This window comes from Lobosporangium transversale, assembly GCF_002105155.1.
Source record: "Lobosporangium transversale strain NRRL 3116 chromosome Unknown BCR41scaffold_73, whole genome shotgun sequence".
NCBI lineage: Eukaryota > Fungi > Mortierellomycota > Mortierellomycetes > Mortierellales > Mortierellaceae > Lobosporangium > Lobosporangium transversale.
The window spans coordinates 57634-76955 of record NW_019029051.1 but is presented as its reverse complement, the minus strand read 5'-3'; the positions used below and the strand labels follow the sequence as shown (position 1 = coordinate 76955).

General features: G+C 38.8%; 9 protein-coding genes across 9 annotated transcripts; 4 read left to right on the top strand and 5 right to left on the bottom strand.

Annotated features, from left to right (window-relative positions):
- Positions 1-294: 294 nt before the first annotated feature.
- On the bottom strand, positions 295-2111 carry BCR41DRAFT_343109 (transcription factor IIA, alpha/beta subunit). The gene is made up of 4 exons (XM_022022318.1): positions 1654-2111; positions 1456-1557; positions 1106-1339; positions 295-980 (listed from the first exon to the last, which is right to left on the bottom strand). Exons 1-4 carry the CDS (start codon positions 1669-1671, stop codon positions 333-335), a joined length of 1002 nt encoding a protein of 333 aa, XP_021875664.1. The 5' UTR covers positions 1672-2111; the 3' UTR covers positions 295-332.
- Positions 2112-2268: 157 nt separating this feature from the next.
- On the bottom strand, positions 2269-4224 carry BCR41DRAFT_329414 (cyclin-dependent kinase 3-like protein). Its single transcript, XM_022021725.1, has 7 exons — positions 4016-4224; positions 3780-3841; positions 3551-3617; positions 3229-3358; positions 2813-3110; positions 2497-2721; positions 2269-2386 (listed from the first exon to the last, which is right to left on the bottom strand). Exons 1-7 carry the CDS (start codon positions 4078-4080, stop codon positions 2316-2318), a joined length of 918 nt encoding a protein of 305 aa, XP_021875663.1. The 5' UTR covers positions 4081-4224; the 3' UTR covers positions 2269-2315.
- Positions 4225-4394: 170 nt separating this feature from the next.
- On the top strand, positions 4395-4948 carry BCR41DRAFT_364529 (cytochrome C oxidase copper chaperone-domain-containing protein). Its single transcript, XM_022026044.1, has one exon. It carries the CDS (start codon positions 4469-4471, stop codon positions 4670-4672), a length of 204 nt encoding a protein of 67 aa, XP_021875662.1. The 5' UTR covers positions 4395-4468; the 3' UTR covers positions 4673-4948.
- Positions 4949-5190: 242 nt separating this feature from the next.
- BCR41DRAFT_364527 (p-protein) lies at positions 5191-6763 on the bottom strand. Its single transcript, XM_022026043.1, has 4 exons — positions 6400-6763; positions 5994-6257; positions 5721-5907; positions 5191-5620 (listed from the first exon to the last, which is right to left on the bottom strand). Exons 1-4 carry the CDS (start codon positions 6742-6744, stop codon positions 5286-5288), a joined length of 1131 nt encoding a protein of 376 aa, XP_021875661.1. The 5' UTR covers positions 6745-6763; the 3' UTR covers positions 5191-5285.
- Positions 6764-7445: 682 nt separating this feature from the next.
- On the top strand, positions 7446-10090 carry BCR41DRAFT_364526 (PQ loop repeat-domain-containing protein). The gene is made up of 9 exons (XM_022026042.1): positions 7446-7569; positions 7674-7728; positions 7935-7974; positions 8073-8107; positions 8216-8254; positions 8374-8426; positions 8591-8997; positions 9115-9403; positions 9553-10090. Exons 1-9 carry the CDS (start codon positions 7531-7533, stop codon positions 10081-10083), a joined length of 1488 nt encoding a protein of 495 aa, XP_021875660.1. The 5' UTR covers positions 7446-7530; the 3' UTR covers positions 10084-10090.
- A 183-nt stretch (positions 10091-10273) lies between these two features.
- Positions 10274-12343, bottom strand: BCR41DRAFT_364522 (phosphoribosyltransferase-like protein). Its single transcript, XM_022026041.1, has 4 exons — positions 12247-12343; positions 11869-12066; positions 11002-11583; positions 10274-10895 (listed from the first exon to the last, which is right to left on the bottom strand). Exons 1-4 carry the CDS (start codon positions 12269-12271, stop codon positions 10288-10290), a joined length of 1413 nt encoding a protein of 470 aa, XP_021875659.1. The 5' UTR covers positions 12272-12343; the 3' UTR covers positions 10274-10287.
- Positions 12344-12634: 291 nt separating this feature from the next.
- BCR41DRAFT_364520 (transcription initiation factor IIA, gamma subunit, helical domain-domain-containing protein) lies at positions 12635-13683 on the top strand. The gene is made up of 4 exons (XM_022026040.1): positions 12635-12724; positions 13034-13121; positions 13232-13291; positions 13404-13683. Exons 1-4 carry the CDS (start codon positions 12690-12692, stop codon positions 13545-13547), a joined length of 327 nt encoding a protein of 108 aa, XP_021875658.1. The 5' UTR covers positions 12635-12689; the 3' UTR covers positions 13548-13683.
- Positions 13684-13896: 213 nt separating this feature from the next.
- Positions 13897-15559, top strand: BCR41DRAFT_426637 (vesicle-associated membrane protein 713-like protein). Its single transcript, XM_022030754.1, has 6 exons — positions 13897-14118; positions 14211-14274; positions 14385-14583; positions 14882-15076; positions 15214-15270; positions 15362-15559. Exons 1-6 carry the CDS (start codon positions 14037-14039, stop codon positions 15425-15427), a joined length of 663 nt encoding a protein of 220 aa, XP_021875657.1. The 5' UTR covers positions 13897-14036; the 3' UTR covers positions 15428-15559.
- A 977-nt stretch (positions 15560-16536) lies between these two features.
- On the bottom strand, positions 16537-18904 carry BCR41DRAFT_314626 (hypothetical protein; the record flags this gene model as incomplete). Its single annotated transcript, XM_022021181.1, has 7 exons — positions 16537-16665; positions 16795-17103; positions 17188-17598; positions 17737-17892; positions 18145-18259; positions 18406-18485; positions 18725-18904. 7 exons carry the CDS (start codon positions 18902-18904, stop codon positions 16537-16539), a joined length of 1380 nt encoding a protein of 459 aa, XP_021875656.1.
- Between the last annotated feature and the right edge of the window lie 418 nt (positions 18905-19322).

The following is a 19322-nucleotide window of genomic DNA, read 5'->3' as shown; positions in this document are numbered from 1 at the left end:
TGCCATGCACCCGTGGCTTACTCAGGAACAGCCAATGAGAAGCGTTTGTCTTTGCAAAATGTCTCAAAAAAATGGGCCATGCGATCTTTTTTGAAAGTCCTCTCGTGTCGTGTCAGGAACAAAAAGATCTGCATCTTTCACATACACAAAAGCACAGACACGAATATTGACGTCGACTTTTTTCTCTTTCTTTTTTTTTTTTATGAATCATTTTATTGCCAGAGAATAGGTAAACATTATCGTAAGATAGCAAACGTGGCCACGAACTATTTGAAATAAAGTGCAATGATTCAGAAAAAAAAAAAAAAAATAAAGAAGGTCTGGTCTATTGACTACCATTCAAAATCTCCATTGGCCTTGTGGAATAAATAGTCGCGACCATTAATCAACATGATCCCATCCTTTAGTACGCATTTCCACTTGCTCTTCGTTCTTGATACTTTATCGTATTGGCATAATACAATATTATCCGATTCATCGTCCATATCGTTATCACTATCGTCCAGATCTGATCCAAGCCCAGTATCGTCATCTTCATCGTCCTCTCCATCCACCTGACCAATTGAGAATCCTTCAAATCCATCGCGCTTAGCCTTACGTGCCGCTCGATCCGAAAGCGTTAATGTAAAAGTCATCTCTCCAGGCGCTTGACCCGATAATTGCTCCGCTTTAGCCTCCTTAAATCGTCTTTCTAGGTACGCATCCATCTCTACGGTGCTCATAAACTCGAGCTCTGTGATGTCGTTAGAACCATCTGTTTGTGGGATATTGGAAGCGTCGCTATTACCATTCCTCCCGCCTCCAGGAAGCGATATGTTATTATTATTACTACTATTAGTGTTGCTATTGTTGGAGGTAGGAGGACGAGGCGGTACATGTTGCTGAGGACGTCCTACATTACTATTGTCTCCCGGTAAAGTTCCCGAGGCAACATTGGGGAGATTCGCCGCTGGTGTCTGCTCTACACGATAGTTGTATGTCTAAACCGTAAGAACCGAAACAAGGGCAAAATGTGGTCAAATTAAGCTCTCGATCTCATCTTTATATCTTTTTGCCAAAAATAATAAATAAAATACACTAAAAACAAGACTGCCAAACAACTTACAGCTGAAGCAGGTGGGGCCGTGCTAGGCGCAGGAGCGGAGCCCGCATTCTGAGTTGCGGAGGCGGCAGATGCTGAAGCAGTAGTGGCGGGAGCAGCTGGAGCAGAAGGAGCAGCAGATGTAGTAACAGGTTGATCGTATGAAGATTCCTCAAACGGAAAATTATCTGCAGGAGCAGACGTCTCCGAGGTTTGGAAGGAAGTCACCCTAGACTGGGCGACCTTGTTTTCCCAAGACTAAACAGGTAGTAACAATTGGAGTGATCTTAGGATAAAAAAAAAAAAAAACACACGGCTCACAAGAAACAAACAATCAATCAACTGCACCATAACGGTTTTCAGTCTACACATACTCTTTGAAGCTCATGCAGGATAGTTTCATCAACACCCATATCCTCAAAGTCACGACGAACATTGGTGATCACGTCGTCGATGACAAACCTATAGACGGATGTCTACACAGACAAAATATACAAGTGATCGGATTAGGCAGAGCACAAAGTAAGGGCCACTAGGTTTTTTTTTTTTTTTTTTTTTTTTTTTTTTAGTACCACAGTGTTGTTTGCCATAACGAAAGAGGAAGAGGGGGTGAAAAGAAAGAAAAGAGAGAGAGAAGGATGCGAGAGACAGACGATAGGAATAGAGTGCTTAAAGAAAGGTTGTGCAAACAATAACAAAAAAAAAAGAAAGAAAGGGTGCCACTATTTTTTATTATTATTTGCCGTCACTGGACTGAGTGTCCGTGCGATTTCGCCTTGGTTTTATCACTTGTCTAGGTTTTTTTTTTTTGGTCTTTTCCTCTACTGCTCAATAAAAATGTAGAGGTAGAGTGTAAATCGCTTCAAGACTTGTGATTAGCGCGGAAAGGAAATGTTTGTAACAAAAAAAAGAGAAAGATGAAAGGGGATGAAGAAAAGATTCAATTGAAGAAAGATGCAAAAGAGAGGAAAAGATTCTTTACGACGAGGCAAAAAAAAATTCCCGCCTCCCGCACCCTTTTATATACGTCACGACACGTACGCAGAAGTACCGTACGTAACATTTATTTTTGAACGCGCCTCCCATATTTATTATTCTTGGGCCTTGGGCGTATCATTCCACAAAAAGCTGCGCCCTTTTTTTACTACTGGTTGTGGTGATTAAAAAAAAAAAAAAAAAAAAAAAATCCTCTGAACTTCCAGACAACAACTACTCAATTGCAATTTCAGGTGCCTTAACGAGATCGAATGGCCATTCTGTGTTGTTGTGGGCGTCTGATACCGTCAAAATAAGGATGTAATAACGCTTTTTTATAATAAAAAAAAAAAAAAAAAAAAAAAAAAGTAAGCTAATTGCTTTCGCTGTGGTAAATTATGACCAACCCTTTTCTTTTTTTTTCCCCCTCTTAAATTTACCTCGCTTTGCAGAAATCCTCCTAGCAGGATCATATTCAATCATCCGCCCTAGCAGATCAATCCCATCAGGGCAGAGTGTAGGTAGCGCTTTTTCGAGTGGTTGTCGGTGCCAGTGTGGGAATGAAGATGTCCAGTCTTTCAATTGGCTAATCCCAGGCCATATTTCTTCGGTAGGTGTCCCACGCAGCCTAAATATCCTGAATAGTTCATCAATTTCCGAGTCACCTATAATTGGCAGAGGATCAATAACTTCTTTAATGACCAGCACTAGGTTTCCTATCTTTTTTTTTTTTTTTTTTTTTTTACAAATTTTTACCCGGAAAAAGCGGCTTTTTCAAAACCATTTCTGCAAAGATGCAACCGACGCTCCACATGTCCACTGCTGTTGAATAATGCCGTGCCCCCATAAGGATCTCTGGTGCTCTGTACCATAGTGTCACTACTTCGTGTGTGTACGGCCTCAATGGTATACTGAAGGCTCTTGCAAGGCCAAAATCTGCAAGTTTAAGACCCCTCGACCCATCAATTAAAAGATTTTGTGGCTTGAGATCGCGGTGAAGGACACGACGAGCATGGCAGTATTCAACACCCCTGATAAGCTGGTATAAATACTCCTGATTACAAAATTGAAAAAAAAAAAAAAAAAAAAAAAAAAAAAAAAAGGGCAAGCTTTAGATAAAAACAAACAATCTATTCCTTTTTTTTTTTTTGCTTTGGTTTTGTTCTTGGTACCTTGACCTGATCAAGTGGCAGCCCCGGGACGGTGGTAGTAGGGAGTGTATCCATATATTTCTTTAGGTCGAGATCCAAGAACTCGAAAACAAGATATAATCGGTTCTCATCATGAATAATATCAAGGAGTCTTTGGTATTCGATACCATGTTTGGAACCGAAAAAGAAAAGGAAGACGAACATACTCATTTGTAAGTGAACCATAAAATTAAAGCATGCCTCCTTAAAAAAAAGCTTTCCAAGGCAAAAAAGAAGAGAATTGACCCAAAGAATAAATAGGAGGCGAGACATGCCATACCAAAACCAAACGCAGCAAACTTACTGGACGACGTGATCATGCCTCAATTCCTTTAGTAAAGATATTTCCCTGACTGCAGTACTCGGGACTCCTAAAGTCATCATATGTGATACAGGTACGGAATCAAAAAGAAATTTCAAGACAAGATTGGAAAGAGAATGCTATTGACGACTTCAATGAGAGGTGGACCAATGTGAAGATATGAAGGGTTCTATCTTTTACTTTGCTTCCAAGAGCAGCGATGAATGGATACCTTCATCTTCGTTTTCGAGACGGATCTTTTTTAAGGCCACTAGCCGACCTGTCGCCTTTTCACTATGTCAAAAGAAGGATGAAATCATTGAGAAAGAAAAAAGAGAAAGAGACTTGTTTGACGAATGAAAAAAGGAAAGGTACTAAAGAGAGCAACTTTTTTTTTTCCTGTTCTTAGGTAGATTGACGAATTGAGAAACCGTCAGTTGTTCAGCACGAGTGTCTGATTTCGCTTACGTTGCTTTGTAGACGATCCCATAAGTACCCTCGCCGATCTTTTCAATCTTTTGATAGGCATCCATTGCCGTGCTTATTAAACGTTACTGTCGTTACGTAATAAAAAGATAGTAGAGTAAGAGATATGAAGAGTAGGAGAATTAGTGGGGTGGTGAGAAGAGATTAAAGAAAGAGGAATAGAAGAAAGAGAGAAAGAAAAGAAGGAAAAGAATGGGTATTGAGAACAATTCAATACATGCAATGCAAGGAGCGCATTGTATTTGGAGGAGTATCTTTGGAAGGAATTACATTTTAAAAATCACGTTCTCAGTTAATTCCGGTGTGGATATTTTTCCTTTTTGGGACACCACTCCGAAGATCGAATGACAAATGAATTTGACCTCTCTCTTACTCTCCTTCACATTCACTTCTTTACTCTTCTTAGTCAGTGCATTCTATAAATTACCACCCATCATGGCTGCCACTACCATCGCTCCTGCTGCGGAGACTACAACTGTTCCTATCGGAAAGGATGGCAAGCCTCTCAAGCCATGCTGTGCTTGTCCCGAAACCAAGAAGGCTCGCGATCAGTGTGTCTTTAACCAGGGCGAAGAGAACTGCCTTGAGCTTATCAAGGCCCACCAACAATGCTTACGTGATCTCGGATTCAAGATCTAGCGAAAACAACTAAGAACGACAAGTATCAACAAACAATAACAATAACAACAATAACAAGCATATTATAGTCAGGCATCCATTCTTTTGCTCTCTCCACCTACTCTGTATTTTCATAAGAAAAAACAACATTTACAAACAACAACAAAACAACAAAGTGTAGTGGTATGACTGGTGCCCTTGCACCTCTTCATTGCTACACTGTCCATTTGATCACTTTTTTTTTTTTACATAGAATCCTTCCCTTTTTTTTGTGTATTATTTTCTAAATAGACAACGGACAATATTAAACAATTTGCTTCTTCACTGGATGAAGAAATATCGTCTGTACAGAAGTATTCTCTATTCAAATGGCTCGAGAATATAATGCTTTTTTCCCCGTCGTGCCATCACAAGATTCCTTTCCGTGACTTTTTTTTTTAATTTCACATCGGAGACATGCAGACCAGAAGCGGAAATTACGCCACCAATGTGGCTGAATCTGGGACCTTTAAAAAAATATATTTTAATCAACATTGATGACCTGACTCATTTCTGCCTATCCCGGGTCCTTTATTCTTAACCATGATCATCCTTATCCACTTTGACAAAAGATAGAGGAAGGGAGGAAAAAAAGTTAATAGTGCAAGTCCTGGGGTCTTTGATCTGGATATGTGCCTACAATCTTCACATCTAGGCAGTATTTGCCCAATTCCTCAATGACTGTGCTCATCACCTCGCTGTCGCCATGAACGCCTGCACATTCGACAAAGAAAACATAGTGCCATGGCTTAAGCAATGATGGGCGACTATCAATCTTGGTTAAATTCAAGTTGTGATCCTTGAACACCTTAAGTCCATCACAGAGTGCTCCTGGCAGACGATGATCCACTGTGAACATCAACAATGTCTTGTCACTCGCCGTGGGTGCATCCCATGCATCTGAAATTATAAAGAATCGTGTCGTATTATCTATTGATTTTGTTTTTTATTTTCCAGTAAGTTGGAAGAACATATCAAAATGCCGATGCAGCTGATGTACTTTGATTCTCTGGGGTTTTATTCAAATTACCTTGTTGGTCTTCAATGTCTGCATGAAGAATGTCCAATCCATAAATATCAGCACAGACCTTGTTACAGATTGCCGCAGCAAACTTCTCCTTGGATGCTAACTGAGCAGCTTCTGAAGTTGAGGCACACGGGACCAATTCGATTCCCTTGAAATTGTTTTTTAGGAAGGTCTGGCATTGGGCCAACGCCTATAAGCAAGAAGTTCCAAGAGCCCCTCAGTTACTTCTTCTGAAAATCGAAAAAAAATAAAATAAAATAAAATTCTGAACTTTACCACTGGATGGGAATATACACGACGGACAGCCTCTGCAGAAGTCTTGGAGAGAAGATAATGGTGCACAGGAAGATATGTTTCAGCTCTGATCTTGACCTTGGACTTGATGAACTTGTCTAGTGTAGGTACGACTGATCCAGCAATTGAGTTCTCAAACGGCACAACACCATACTGACAACGACCACGTTCCACTGCCTCAAACACATCTGCGATTGTTCCTTGCGAAGCATATTGCACACTGTCGCCGAATCTCTTCATGCTAGCCTATAACATCGATATGATTAGTATATGTCTCATGTACCTCGATATTCTTTTTTTTATCGTTGTTAGTCATGCTATTGCCTCGTTTCATAAATGTTGTTGAATGGAGGAGAGTGGATCGCGATGATACATCGGCTTTGCTTACATCGTGTGAGAAGCTACCGACAGGTCCAAGATAGGCGACGAGAACATCCTTCTGAAGAGCAATAGAGGCAGACATGATCTCACGATAGATAGCACACAAGTTTTCATTGGCAAGTGGACCAGGATTCAACCGCATGACCTTTTCAAAAACCTGCTTCTCTCTTCCAGGGATATAAACATGAGTGTTATCCTCCTCTGGTGAGTCACCATTGCTAGTTGCTGCTGCTGCCTGTCGCTTGGCAGCCCCGATATCAAGGCTGACTTGCGCACGTTCATTCAATAGGGTGATGAGCTTGTGATCAAGCGAGTCAATCTGCTGACGAAGAGTTGGAAGATTCAATGACATGACCTTTTTTTTTTTTTTTCTGAATTCTGATTAAATGAGAATTGAGGAAGAAGACAAGGATCTCAAATCGATTTTTTTTTTTTTTTTTTTTTTTTTTTAAAGAAAAAAAAAAAAAAAAAAAAAAAAAAAAAAAAAAAGGGTTGTACGCTATGACTCAATATAATTTTCTCAAGTGAATATGATATTCATTGTTCCTGAGTATTATTTGTATTATTTGCATTACTCAATCTGATCAGTATGAATTAACTTTTGCCATAAAGACCTTTTTTTTCTTTTCTTTTCTTTTACTAGACAGATCGTTTCATGTACAAAAAGAATAAAAATTGCAGTTACGGATTAATTTGCGACTCTTTGGATGCCTTTCCAGGTCCAACAACCCTTTACCCCTGATCCCAATCCACGCTATTCAATCGAATGTGCGACAAGGGAAAGGTCACCTGTGATTTCGAGGTACAAACCACCCTGTGGTCATCCTTCTCCACTGATACTATTTTCATAAACATTCCCCTATTTTTCTCTTTTCCTTTTTCTTCTTCTTCTTTCCTATTAACTTCGTTCCTTTCCCAATCCCTGTCAGAGTCTGTTCTCTGCTCTCACCCTTTCCCTACCCCATCCTTATCTCCGTAGCGGAGCTGTTTAAAAGAAAGGGAAAAAAAAAAAAAAAAAAGCCCTACTCTATCTAAAGAAGTTTTTTTTCTCTAAAAAAAAAAAAAAAAAAAAAAAACTAGCTCATTATCACCCGTACTCTGATTCTGTTACTTTACGTCTTTTTCTTCTCTGCATGTGATGGAAGGTCAGCAAGCACAATGCATTGAATGGATCCAGGTAAAAGTGTCGAATAGAGTCTACCTTTTTTTTTCGTCCATGTAAAATGAGTTTAATCAAAATGATTTTAACCAGACTTCGTTTTTTTTTTTTTTTATCTTTAGACACTGTTTGGTGAATGTGTGACGACGCAAAGAGAAGCGTTTAGTTTCTTAATAGGCAAGTAGAAAAAAAGAAAAAAGAAAAAGGGACTCATCTCCTGTATTGTGGTGTGGCATGGTGGCATTGTGGGCGAAGCATTGAACAATAAGAAAGAAGCTTTTTAAGGTTGAGCACTCACTGGACCTCTCACATGGTCATTCTTACTGACTGACCCCTTTTTTTTGTCTTTTCCAACAAATCTATTGATTGCTTCAATTGATTAGGATACGTTTCCATTTTCTGCTGGCTGAATGCTCAGATTCCGTACGTTGATCTTCGTTAAAAAAATGATTGCTAAAAGAAAGAAGGCCCGCTTTTTTTACTTTTTTTTTTTTTTTTTTTTTTTTTTTTTCTTTATCTAGGCAAATTATTGAAAACTTCAAGCTAGGTTCTGCAGGTAGCCAAAAAGACTTTTGTTGTCTGATCCACACATGTTTATTTTTAACGAAAATCGAAACTCACCAGAAATGACTCCTTTTTTTTTTTTTTTTTTTTTTTTTTCAAGCATCTCTCTCACTGCCCTTCTTGATCAATTGGTTACTTGGTATGTGAATGATAAAAAACTCTCTGCGGCAAAAAAAAAGACTTTTGGAATAGCAAGCACTAATGAAATGGATCACTGTTTTTGACTATTATTCACTATAATGTGGTTTATGACTGTAGGTGACATCAGTAATTTGATAGGATGTATCCTCACCCACCAACTCCCTTTCCAGGTATTATGCCAATAAAATCCATGTTTCCTTCGCATTTTGTACTTGCTGAAAAACGAAAAGGCTAAATTTTCTTTCTATTTCTCTTTTTTTTTTTTTTTTTTTTTTTAAAAAAAAAAAAAAAAAAAAAAAACATCCCCGGGGTTATGGACAATATAATATTCTAGTTATATTTGGCAATCTACTTTTGTATCGCAGATATTATTCTCTTTAGTCAATGGATTTATTATTCTTTTCGAGAATATCGTGAGAAACAACTCGCGTCAGAACTCGAAGTTGCAGAATTATTACCAGAGACTTTGGAGATTGATAACAATAACAACAGTAATAATAAGAATAATCGCCGCCACCAGCATTCACACCATCGCTCTCACTCTCGTTCGCAATCTCGTCTGCTGCAGTCTAGACATGTTACCTCTCCCGATATCTTCGCAGCAGCATCGGGTGATGAGAATCACCTGGAAGACGGGCTAATACCTCGTGATCTTGAGCACACAGAGGCTAACACATCTTTGATGCAAAGGAATCGCTCTAGAAAGCTAACTACAACATCCGATATCGGCCACCGAAGAACGTAATGAACAAGGAACATCTCACTTCTTTTTTCTCTTTAAAAAAGAAAAAGAAAAAAGGCGCATTAAAATGCATTTACTTTTGCCTAACCTTAATCTATTACATGCAATATTTGTAGCACCTCCATGGTCCTGTTCGGTTTAACCTTATTGACCATGAAACAAACCCTTCCAGCATTACAAGATCACAGTGGGTCGAGACATTATGGATTGAATAATGGAGGCCCTATTTCTGGACGCGTCTTTGCTCGTGCCATTGATGGAGATCAAGGAGGAATGGGTGCAGTTTTTACAGATAACCCCACTAACGATCCACCAGATCAAAATATTGTTCAATTGGGCCGTATCTTTGCTTGGGTCTGCACTGTGTTTTACCTGTCTAGTCGCATGCCTCAGCTCTGGAAGAATGTACGTGACATTTTTTTTTCTTTATATTTTCTAATAAAAGGATAAAAAAAAAAAAAGAAAAAGAAAAAGGAAATGACTAGAACAGGATGATTAGAAAGCCATTAATTATTATTTATTTATTTTATTCTTCTTTCCTTGTCTTTGTCCAGTTCAAGAGAAAGTCAGTCCAAGGTCTTTCCATTTTAATGTTCTTTTGGGCTGCCATGGGAAATTTAAGCTACACGCTCTCGATCCTTAATTCGAGTGCAGCTGTCAACCCAGAAACTCGCCGCAAATTCCTGCGTGAAGCTGTACCTTATGTTCTCGGCTCCTCAGGAACACTCATGTTTGATGTCTCCATTTTTATCCAATGGCTTTATTACACAGGAAGGTTACGTATCATCGGCCTCCACCCTTCTACTCATCGCCATCATCATCACCACCATCACCGCCATAGTAGACATTATCACCCACGCCAACACCGAAGTCGAACCCATTCTAGAGTCGAGAGCATGGTCTTATCTCCTTCTGGAAGTCAACCTGGAGGATTGTATAGTATCTTGGTAAATGAAGATGAATCAACTTTAGATACTTCTGTCAACCAGGTAGTGCCTTCAACAACCATGGCCTCTTATCAACAATCAGAACCTGTCAATGATAGACAAGAATCCGAAGAACGTACGCATTCACTAAGTCATTAAAACCTTTCATTATAATAGTAATAATACTGGACACATGATTTTGATTATTAGGTGATGAGATATGCGTTTAATGTGTGAAATGCAATGAGTTACAAAGTGGCTAAGCTCCAAACACTACCTGGCTCGGGTTGATAGAAAAGGAAGAAAAAAAAAAGTTTAAACTTTTTTTTTTTTTTTTTTTTTTAATCTTGTGTGTTTGAATGATTAAATCAGATCCATAACATCAAACAGCATGCTGACACTCTCGCCGTTATGTATCCTACGAATGGCCTCAGCAAAGATAGGCGCAACATTGAAGACCTTCATCTTGGGACATCTCTGCAGATGATCTTCTTGAGGAATACTGTTGCTAACAATCACTTGATCAATGCATGAGCTCTGAATCCTCATAATGGCATCGCCCGACATAATCGCATGGGTAATAATGGCGTAAATCTTTTGAGCTCCGTTCTGTTGCAATACTTTGGCGGCTTTGGTGATTGTAAACGATGTATCCGCAATGTCATCCACCAAGATGCATGTTTTGCCCTTTACATCTCCCACAAGCATCATATCTGGCTTATGAGGGGCCTGTATTTGACGACGTTCCTTGTGAATCAATGCAAACTCCATACCAAGCTTGTCTGCAATCACCGTTGCGCGCTTAGCTCCACCTGCGTCGGGTGAAACCACAACAGCATCTTGCCAGTCTGGGATGCGCTCACGGATATATTTGACCATCAAAGGCTGTCCATAGAGATTGTCAACAGGAATATCGAAGAAACCTTGGAACTGGGGGTCGTGCAGATCCATCGTAATAATATGATCAGCACCTAGTTTTTTTTTTTTTTTTTTTTTTTTTTTTAAAAAAAAAAAGAATGTCTTAGCATGTAACCCCAACGTGCAAAATGACGCATTACAAAAAGATGTTAGTCTTACCAGCAGTCACGAGCAAGTTGGCTATCAAGGTTCCAGAGCGGGCAACCCAATGTTTGTATCCAGCCTTCTGTGGATTGACCTGGTCACTTGTTACACATGTTTGCGAATGGGATGTAGAAGATCCAGCACCATTGATACCAGGGATGTGGAGATGTGAAGGCTGTGGGATCGTATGGTGACGGTTGCCACGAGCTGGAATGATTCCTTTCTTGACAGAATCTGTACTACCACCGGTCTCTGGTCTCAAAGTCGGTACTGCATTTCCATTGCCTCCAGTAGTTGAAGGCGAAAGCGTGGGAGAAGTTGCAGCGGACTCAATATCAGAATTGGATTCATTAGTAGAGTCAAACATCTTATCGAAAGGGTTCTTGCGGTCAATGCTAGGGGTCTGCAGAGGAGTGCCGGCAGGAGTGACGGGCAAGGAGAAAGGGGTATTGGAACCGGTGTAACCAAAAAACACATTCGGAGGCACACGGGAAAGGGGCATGCCATTCTTCTTGTAGGGTGCATCAGGTTGGCGAGCATAGGGGAAGCAAGGAATCACTGCAGTTATACGGCGAGCGCTGGCAGTCTTGCAGGCAGCTAATAGAAATCCGTTGAACGATTGAAATCAAATAGATGTGTATAGAACAAGATGATGCATTGAACGTTAGACTTTGAACAAGATGGGTCAAGAAAAAGAACAGTAAGTAGGGTGACCATTTGTTAGACTGATAAGGCTGGTGGTGAGAACGGTCAATGCAGGCAACGAAGTGACAGAGGTGAGCAAGGACAAGCAGCATCATGACGCCATCTGATGACTCGAGATTATTAAAGGCAATACAAGCTCAAGTGGTAATAATAAGCACAGGTTAGTGAGGAACATACCAAGCATGATGAGCAGCTCCATGAGATTGTCATTCACGGCACCGCATCCAGACTGAATGATAAAGACATCCTTGTTGCGAACACTATCACCGATCTCCACATTGGTCTCCTTATTGGCAAACTTGGACAGTTTCACCTTGCCTGGCTGAATACCGAGGCGTGCACAGATCTGGTCGACCAATGCGGGGTGAGAACTTCCTAAACGAATGGCATTGTAGTTAAGACAAAAGTTTCAAGTGAGTAGAAACGAATGGCTATTTCGAAAAAACAATGAATTCTTCAAGTCGTAGGTTGAGGATGTATACAAAGTATGGGGAATGTAGGGAGCTTTAAGTAATAACAATATTTAAAATGAAGTTCGAAACAGAAAGTGCATACCACTGAAAACAACAATGTTGCGCATGACGATTGATTATGGATGTGTACGGGAGGGAGTGGAATAGTGGTTATTGTTCTTGATCAGGAAAAAAAAAAAAAAAAAAATAGATCGAGAACAAGAAAATGAATTTCCGGAGTCAGTTGTTGCCTACGCCCATTCTATTTTATCTGTAGTAGAGCATTTGGTATTTCATGCTAAAGATTACGCTCGCGATCAGGGCACTTATTAAAACGTAAGGCGTATATGGAAATAACGATCGTCCTGCAGGTCTCCTCTACTCAAGTGGCACTCGAACCGAATGATACCTGGAATTAATGCTGGTGACATATTCAATCATGTGCTCTATTTAAAGGCGTGGCGAATGCATTGAGAATAAAAAAAGAAACCATTTCTTTCATCTCTTCTTCTGTGCTGATCTGTTGCAATTGTGGAAGAAAAAGCCATGTCACAGTACTATGAGCACTATCGTAAAAGCAGGTACCTTCCACAATTGCATTAATTAAATAAAAAGGACAAAAGCAAGAAATCTAGCATGCTCAACTTTTAGTCCATCATGTGGTGCAATGTGTGTGTGCGGTGTGTGCTCGTCCACGTTGCCTCTTATCCATGGGAGGAATAGAGACAGGAATGAAAGACAAGCTCGACAAAATGTGACATGGGTGTTTTGTAGTGTTGTTTTTGCCATTCAAATGCACACACTGCATGTCATTTGTAGTGTAATGATTTATCGTGGCTCTTCTCACCATGCATTTTTATTTTTTTTTTGACCTTGGTCTTGGGTAATAGCATTGGACTGTCATTGATTGACTCCTTGGATGAGTTAATTCAATCTGGTCATATCAACCCTCAGTTGGCCATGCGAGTCCTTGCACAGGTAAAAAGATGGTCTATCAGAGGGATTCGACTTGTGTTGGTTGGATGATTACAGCCATTGTTAGATCGTTTGCTACAACTTATAAAGACATCTTTAAAATTGTATCACAGTTTGACATGAGTATTGCTGATGCACTGAGCACACGCGTCCGTACCCGTGCTACTTTCAAGGTATGCAAAAGAAGGAAAAAAGGAATTGATTAGATTCATGAATGATATGCATTGCACCAAATCAAGGAAAAAGTAAAACTGACTCTTACTTTCTAATGCAATCAACCTGAAGGCCCATCTTGATAACTACCGATCTTTGGATGATGTATGGACCTTTGTACTGTCGAGTCCAACCTTCCGTTATGACAATGAATCTGTGACTGCAGACAAAGTCAAAATTGTTGCCTGCAAGGCCAGAGTTCCGGGCGAAGTCTAGATTCTACTTCTCGTTGTATTTCTAAATTTTTTTTTTTACGAGAATCTACTCTACTCAATTCATACTACCCTACTACCTTGTTCCTTTTTTTATTATCATTAATAGATCTTTTGAAAAAAAATAAAAGAAAATAAATAAAAAAATAAATAAAAGAAAAAAAGCTAAAAATGCTTTGCATACCAAGAAGAAAAAAGAAAAAGGGAGAGGAAGGGAAGAAAAAAAAAAAAAAGAGTTGGAAGAAGGAGAAGGAGACATCTGTACCACACGCAGAACAGGGATTAAATGAATTGTACATTAAATGCCAATAGGTGACAGTGATTCCAAAGAATTTGATTTTCCCGCATACCAGCACAATTTCATTTATATGCTTCTTTCTTTCCTCCAATCTTTTTCCGCATTTGCATTCAATTCATCACAACCCATTCACCCTCTCTTTCTCCCTCACTCTCTCACTCTCTCACTCTCTACTTCATTACAGCTTCAACAACCATGTCCATCATTTATGCCCTCGTTGCAAGAGGAAATGTCATTCTTACCGAATACACAAACTCATCAGGAAACTTCACCACAGGTATTATACTTTTTTTTTTTTTTTTTTTTTTTTTTAATATTGAGATCCTTATACAGCTGTTACAAATGATTAACTCTTCTTTTTCCTTGTAGTCACGGAAGCTATCCTTGAAAAGATTCCGCCTAATAACTCGAAATTAACTTATGTCTATGACAGGTATACTAAAAAAAAAAAATGCTTTGTCTCAGTCTAATTGATGACATGATTTAGCTACAAAAAACTAATGTTAACGAAACATGGATGTGAATCGATCAATAAACCATTAGATATCTTTTCCATTACATCTGTGAGGATGGGTTGACATATATGTGCATGGCGGACGATTCTTTTGGTAGACGAATCCCTTTTGCATTCTTACAGGACATCAAGGAGAAGTTTTTGGCTCAGTATGGACGTGAACAAGCACTTAGTTCTACAACACCATATGGAATGAACGAATTCTCAAAGATCATTGCCAAACAAATGGTAAAGAACCCTGCTTTATTATTATTATTATTATTATTATTATTATTATTATTATTGTTTTTATTTTCATTCACCCCTTTTCCTTCTTTCTGTCCATTCAATCATTCAAAGAGTACTGCATTGAACTATAACTTTTTTCACATGGAATCTGTCAGGACGATTGCCGAGATTTCTTTTTTCTTTTTTCTTTTTTTTTTTGTTATCTGCAGAAAACATGCCTATTAGACCGCCCGATCTCCCTTAAATGATAATAACTTTTTTTTTTTTTTTTTTTTTTTTTTTTTTTCATTCTAATTAGGAATACTTTTCAACAAACCCTAATGCGGACAGAATCAAACAAGTACAGGGCGAGATTGAACAAGTCAAGGATGTTATGGTTCAAAACATTGAACGTGTTTTGGAACGAGGTGAACGTATTGAACTGCTTGTTGACAAGACTGACAATTTGAATCAACAAGCTTTTGCCTTCAAGAGACGTAGCACAATGCTCAAGGTATCACATTTGTCATTGTACCTTTCTGTAGACTCTTATTATCATCCTTCTACCTCTTTTTTTTTTTTTTTTTTTTTTTGTTTGACGAAACTAATGTGTAATCAATTCTTACTTTAACAATGATATGAACCTTACAGAGAAACATGTGGTGGAAGAATACTAAGCTGATGGTCATCCTAACTCTAGCTGTCATTGTAAGCTACTCAATCTCTTTTCAACATTAGATGTTCTTCATGTATTGGTTTTAATCTTTTCTAATCCTTTTTATTCTATTTTTCTCTTCAGGTTTTGATCTACTTGCTCATCTCTGCCGCGTGTGGATTCCCTTTCTGGCATAGCTGTCGAGCTTAAAAAAAAAAATTAGATATATGCTGATTGAGGCAATGATTTTGATCTTTTTGAGTGTAAATACAAATATATACAATGATCTGTACAAATAATAAATAAATAAAGGACAAAAAAGATGACGCCAAAGCACTAGCCAAGTGTCATTTCTAACATCTGACATCTGTATATCATTGTCATCTCGACAAAAGTCTGCACTAAAGGGAAAAAAAAAAAAAACTTTTAATGCAAATATAATACGAAGGATTATTTTTTATAGAGCAGTTTGTCATCATTTTGTAATGGTCATCCAGAATATGTTATATCTATGCACCACTTTCAAAATTAGTTCGCTGTTCTTGCTTCTCAATCACTTTAAACTTTATTATTTATCCATCAAGCCAGAGCCTCAAGACTTTTTTCTTTTTTTTTTTTTTTTTTTTTTTGTTACAGATCATCTCAAAGATCGTAACAGATTAGATTGGATTCGAGATCCTTGTTCTGTCTGTTCCTGCATATTCTCGATATTGGAAGCAGGTGTTTCATTTCACTGTCCCTTGGTTCGGATGTTCATCACTATGCACTAACTGATTACTTTTGAATATTTTGGACAAAGTCTGTCTTGTGATGAAAGAAGCCAGTGATTTTTTGCCCACGATCAAACCTTCACTGCTCTAGAAGAAAGAAATTGATTGACGAAAATGGAAAGCAAATCAAACTTTAATTTTGCTTTGTATATTTTCTTGAACTCTCCTGCATGTTCCCCATGGCACACGCCACCCTTCCAGTACCCATTCCAAGTGCCATTCAGTTCATAAACATATACATGTATATATATATATATATTCTTTTTACTCTTGCTACAATGAGGAAATTTGGGGTCGTGTCTGGGTATTGAGAGCATACAAAAACTTCTGCAAAGGGGTGTAATTACGAATTGACTCCAAAGGTCGCATTCATTCGTTGTCGATTATCCTGGTGTATAAAAAAATAAATGACACACCTATTGTCCCTCTGGCTCGAATAGACTCTTTGAACACAACGCGTTATATGTGCTCTGTAGATTACTTCAAACAACTAAAGAAAAAACACTCGACAGCTGTCGTTATTTATGGAAGACAATCGATGTTTTTAAACTATTCCGAATGTGGATGGCTATTCTTCTCTAAGACTGCAAGAACATCATGGTTGACTTTGATAGCATGGATCATAAAGCTTAAAAACCGCTGTCCATACTCCTGCGGATTCACCGCTGAGATTGCATGCTATTTTTGACAAGTAAATAATAAAAAAAAAAAACTCGCCATTAGAAAATTAAATATATCATTTGACTTAATCTATTTTTTTTTTTTTTTTTTTTTTTTTTTTTTTTTCCTCCTTTTCGGTAAAGATACCTTGTCTTGACATATGCTCTTCCAAAGATGCTCAATTTTCTTAACATAGTTGTACGGCGTTAAAATGTCAATGATACCCAAATAATAGAGATCTTCTCCTGCCTCGTTCTGTTCATTTGTCGATAACAACCCTCCATCATCAGCATAAAAGATACAATTCCTTCTTTCTGAAAACGGATCCGACGGCAACGTAGATGGTGCTAATGCCACAGGATCAGACGCTTTCACCGCCATTCTTAACGCACTCACTTTGCTCTCGCGCTTATCTCTTCGCGTAGTCTCCTTAGGAAGTGGTTTGGACGTATCGGGCTAATAAAATAAAATAAAATAAAATAAATCAGGAATGGTCTTTTGACGCACTAATAATTAAACCCTTATATATATAGTGCTTACATGGAAGACTTTGAGGGTATTGTCACGGATGTTATCTCTATTGCCACGTTCAATATCATGAATGCCAACTAACAGACTGTAATCCATGATATTCAAACGTGCTAATAACTCTACATCACGCTTAGTCTGCTCCACAAACAGATGGCGTTTTTCAGGACCCAGTTCGAGTTTCCGGTTACGATTGACCCAATTGAGATCCTTCTGAGTCGCTCGAGGGTTATTTTGGAGTTCTTCGTTGCTAATTGCACGTCCTAAAGTAGAGCCCTTGAGATCATATGTCTCATGGATATCTCTATTAGGAGGAAACACATTGCCCATCACAACAAAGTGAATCTTGCGCCCATGAGGCAATTTGACACGATGCAGTCCGAAAAAACGACATAAAAGTGTATGTGGATTATGCTTAACATGCTGTGTGTGTGTTAAAAGTCAAAAAAGGTAAAGGATGTATAAAAATATAAAATAAAATATTATAAAAAAAATCAGTACAATTTAACAACTAACATTGTAGGTCTATGCTTGCAATATCTGTACACATAATATACTCACGTTATAGTAATCTTTAAGAACCTTCCGCATGAACTTGTGCTCCGCGTGATGGATAGTTTTGATGATAAAACGATAGTCTTGAGAGAAATAAAAGAAGCTACCGCTTTTACCTGGTGAGCCAAGCTCTGACAGGATATATTTGCTAGTCAATGAGACCTTTACAACGATTATATAATGAAAGAGGGGCGTGTCAGTCAATTTCGATCAAGATGAGACATCTTGGAAGGCAATTTAGTGGATGGAAGGATAAAAAAAGTCCCGCATTCCCAGATGTGGGCTCATCACAAGACACGACTATGGCTAATCAAATCCTTGGGAACATGATGACACACACCAACACCAATATCAAAAAAAAAAAAAAATATATTGCATTCCCAAGAAGACAACAACAAAAGATCACCATCTTACCAAATAATCCGAGGCATCAATATGAAAATCCTGTCTAAGGTGGCGGAATACCCAAGGTGCATAATCCTTAAACTTGAAGTCATATTTAGATGATGGGGTCAATTCATTACCAGTACTTCAATTTTGCATCACAAAAAAAAAAAAAAAAAAAAAAAAAAAAGATATAGAGCAAGATAGAAAGTAGGGTGCGAATTAAAAATCATTGATCAAGAAGTTCATCATTTCCTTCGCATTAAAAGTTAAACAATATCGCTCTCTTACATGTCAAAGGCTAATTTGTGTGCAGCAGTAAAATCATCATCAACTAGGGCGCGCTGTGGTTTTGCATTGCATCGTGATACCTATGGTATATAATCCAGGGATATAAAAAATGGTGTCGATGCCAGATATAGCCCAGCACAATTAGTCTAAAAAAAAAAGAAACACAGGGCCTTTCAGCTAAATGATGTGCTTCCTGCTCCCATCTGAGCGCTACCGTAATAGAAAGACCAACTCCATGACAACCAGAAAAGAAAATAGTAGCATGAGAGGTATTTGCGCTTTTTTTTTTTTTTTTTTTTTTTTTTGCTATTAAACTTACGCTCACGCGGATGCCTGTCAGCATGTTATACATGAGCACATAGTTGACATGATCCTCGCCGATTCGAGTGCCGATAAGAACCCGATCATTGTCGTCATCTTTTCTGAGTCTAGACATCCGACGACTGCTGCTTCTTTTCAGGACTTCCATCCTTCGACGAGCTTCTTCCAATTCATCCATCTCTATCTCGTCATCCGAACGGTGAATAGAGGTTGATCCAAGATCGGCTGAATAAGTGTTGCGACGATAAATCTGCCTTCTTCGAGCTCGATTCAAAATGTCTGGTTGTGAAATCTGTGGTTGTCGTGAAGATGACACTCCAGTATCCTCTAGCAGCTGCGATCCAGGACGGGTCTTGCGCACGTCCATGGTAGAGGCACGGACCGGCGGTGCTGAGGAAAGTGGATGGATTTTTGACGAAGATGCAGCTGAATAGCCTTCTGTTACTCCGATCACACCTGCCTGAGCGGATGAAACTCCAACAGGCTGGATAGCAGATGGAGGAATCGGTGACCGCTTGAGCGTTGCGTCCTGCTCCAGCTTCTGCTCTTGACCCTGCATTCGCTCTTGTGCCTGCTCTTGCTCCTGTTCCTGCTCC

What these genes read in the sequence shown, in the direction of transcription:
- BCR41DRAFT_343109 (XM_022022318.1), bottom strand. An exon ending in TCCTGCATGAGCTTCAAAGA is followed by an intron (nt 1,340 to 1,455) that starts GTATGTGTAGAC and finishes CTACCTGTTTAG; the next exon opens with TCTTGGGAAAACAAGGTCGC. An exon ending in CGGCCCCACCTGCTTCAGCT is followed by an intron (nt 981 to 1,105) that starts GTAAGTTGTTTG and finishes CTTACGGTTTAG; the next exon opens with ACATACAACTATCGTGTAGA.
- BCR41DRAFT_329414 (XM_022021725.1), bottom strand. Translation starts at nt 4,080, where the DNA reads ATGGATGCCTATCAAAAGATTGAAAAGATCGGCGAGGGTACTTATGGG. An exon ending in TCTCGAAAACGAAGATGAAG is followed by an intron (nt 3,618 to 3,779) that starts GTATCCATTCAT and finishes TGATGACTTTAG; the next exon opens with GAGTCCCGAGTACTGCAGTC. An exon ending in GAAAAAGCCGCTTTTTCCGG is followed by an intron (nt 2,722 to 2,812) that starts GTAAAAATTTGT and finishes TGCCAATTATAG; the next exon opens with GTGACTCGGAAATTGATGAA.
- BCR41DRAFT_364529 (XM_022026044.1), top strand. Translation starts at nt 4,469, where the DNA reads ATGGCTGCCACTACCATCGCTCCTGCTGCGGAGACTACAACTGTTCCT.
- BCR41DRAFT_364527 (XM_022026043.1), bottom strand. Translation starts at nt 6,744, where the DNA reads ATGTCATTGAATCTTCCAACTCTTCGTCAGCAGATTGACTCGCTTGAT. An exon ending in TCGGTAGCTTCTCACACGAT is followed by an intron (nt 6,258 to 6,399) that starts GTAAGCAAAGCC and finishes TCGATGTTATAG; the next exon opens with GCTAGCATGAAGAGATTCGG. An exon ending in AGACATTGAAGACCAACAAG is followed by an intron (nt 5,621 to 5,720) that starts GTAATTTGAATA and finishes CAAAATCAATAG; the next exon opens with ATAATACGACACGATTCTTT.
- BCR41DRAFT_364526 (XM_022026042.1), top strand. Translation starts at nt 7,531, where the DNA reads ATGGAAGGTCAGCAAGCACAATGCATTGAATGGATCCAG. An exon ending in AGCGTTTAGTTTCTTAATAG is followed by an intron (nt 7,729 to 7,934) that starts GCAAGTAGAAAA and finishes TCAATTGATTAG; the next exon opens with GATACGTTTCCATTTTCTGC. An exon ending in CTTGATCAATTGGTTACTTG is followed by an intron (nt 8,255 to 8,373) that starts GTATGTGAATGA and finishes TTATGACTGTAG; the next exon opens with GTGACATCAGTAATTTGATA.
- BCR41DRAFT_364522 (XM_022026041.1), bottom strand. Translation starts at nt 12,271, where the DNA reads ATGCGCAACATTGTTGTTTTCAGTG. An exon ending in CAACATTGTTGTTTTCAGTG is followed by an intron (nt 12,067 to 12,246) that starts GTATGCACTTTC and finishes CCATTCGTTTAG; the next exon opens with GAAGTTCTCACCCCGCATTG. An exon ending in CAACTTGCTCGTGACTGCTG is followed by an intron (nt 10,896 to 11,001) that starts GTAAGACTAACA and finishes AAAAAAAACTAG; the next exon opens with GTGCTGATCATATTATTACG.
- BCR41DRAFT_364520 (XM_022026040.1), top strand. Translation starts at nt 12,690, where the DNA reads ATGTCACAGTACTATGAGCACTATCGTAAAAGCAG. An exon ending in GAGCACTATCGTAAAAGCAG is followed by an intron (nt 12,725 to 13,033) that starts GTACCTTCCACA and finishes CTTGGGTAATAG; the next exon opens with CATTGGACTGTCATTGATTG. An exon ending in CCATGCGAGTCCTTGCACAG is followed by an intron (nt 13,122 to 13,231) that starts GTAAAAAGATGG and finishes ATTGTATCACAG; the next exon opens with TTTGACATGAGTATTGCTGA.
- BCR41DRAFT_426637 (XM_022030754.1), top strand. Translation starts at nt 14,037, where the DNA reads ATGTCCATCATTTATGCCCTCGTTGCAAGAGGAAATGTCATTCTTACC. An exon ending in TTAACTTATGTCTATGACAG is followed by an intron (nt 14,275 to 14,384) that starts GTATACTAAAAA and finishes ATAAACCATTAG; the next exon opens with ATATCTTTTCCATTACATCT. An exon ending in GACGTAGCACAATGCTCAAG is followed by an intron (nt 15,077 to 15,213) that starts GTATCACATTTG and finishes TGAACCTTACAG; the next exon opens with AGAAACATGTGGTGGAAGAA.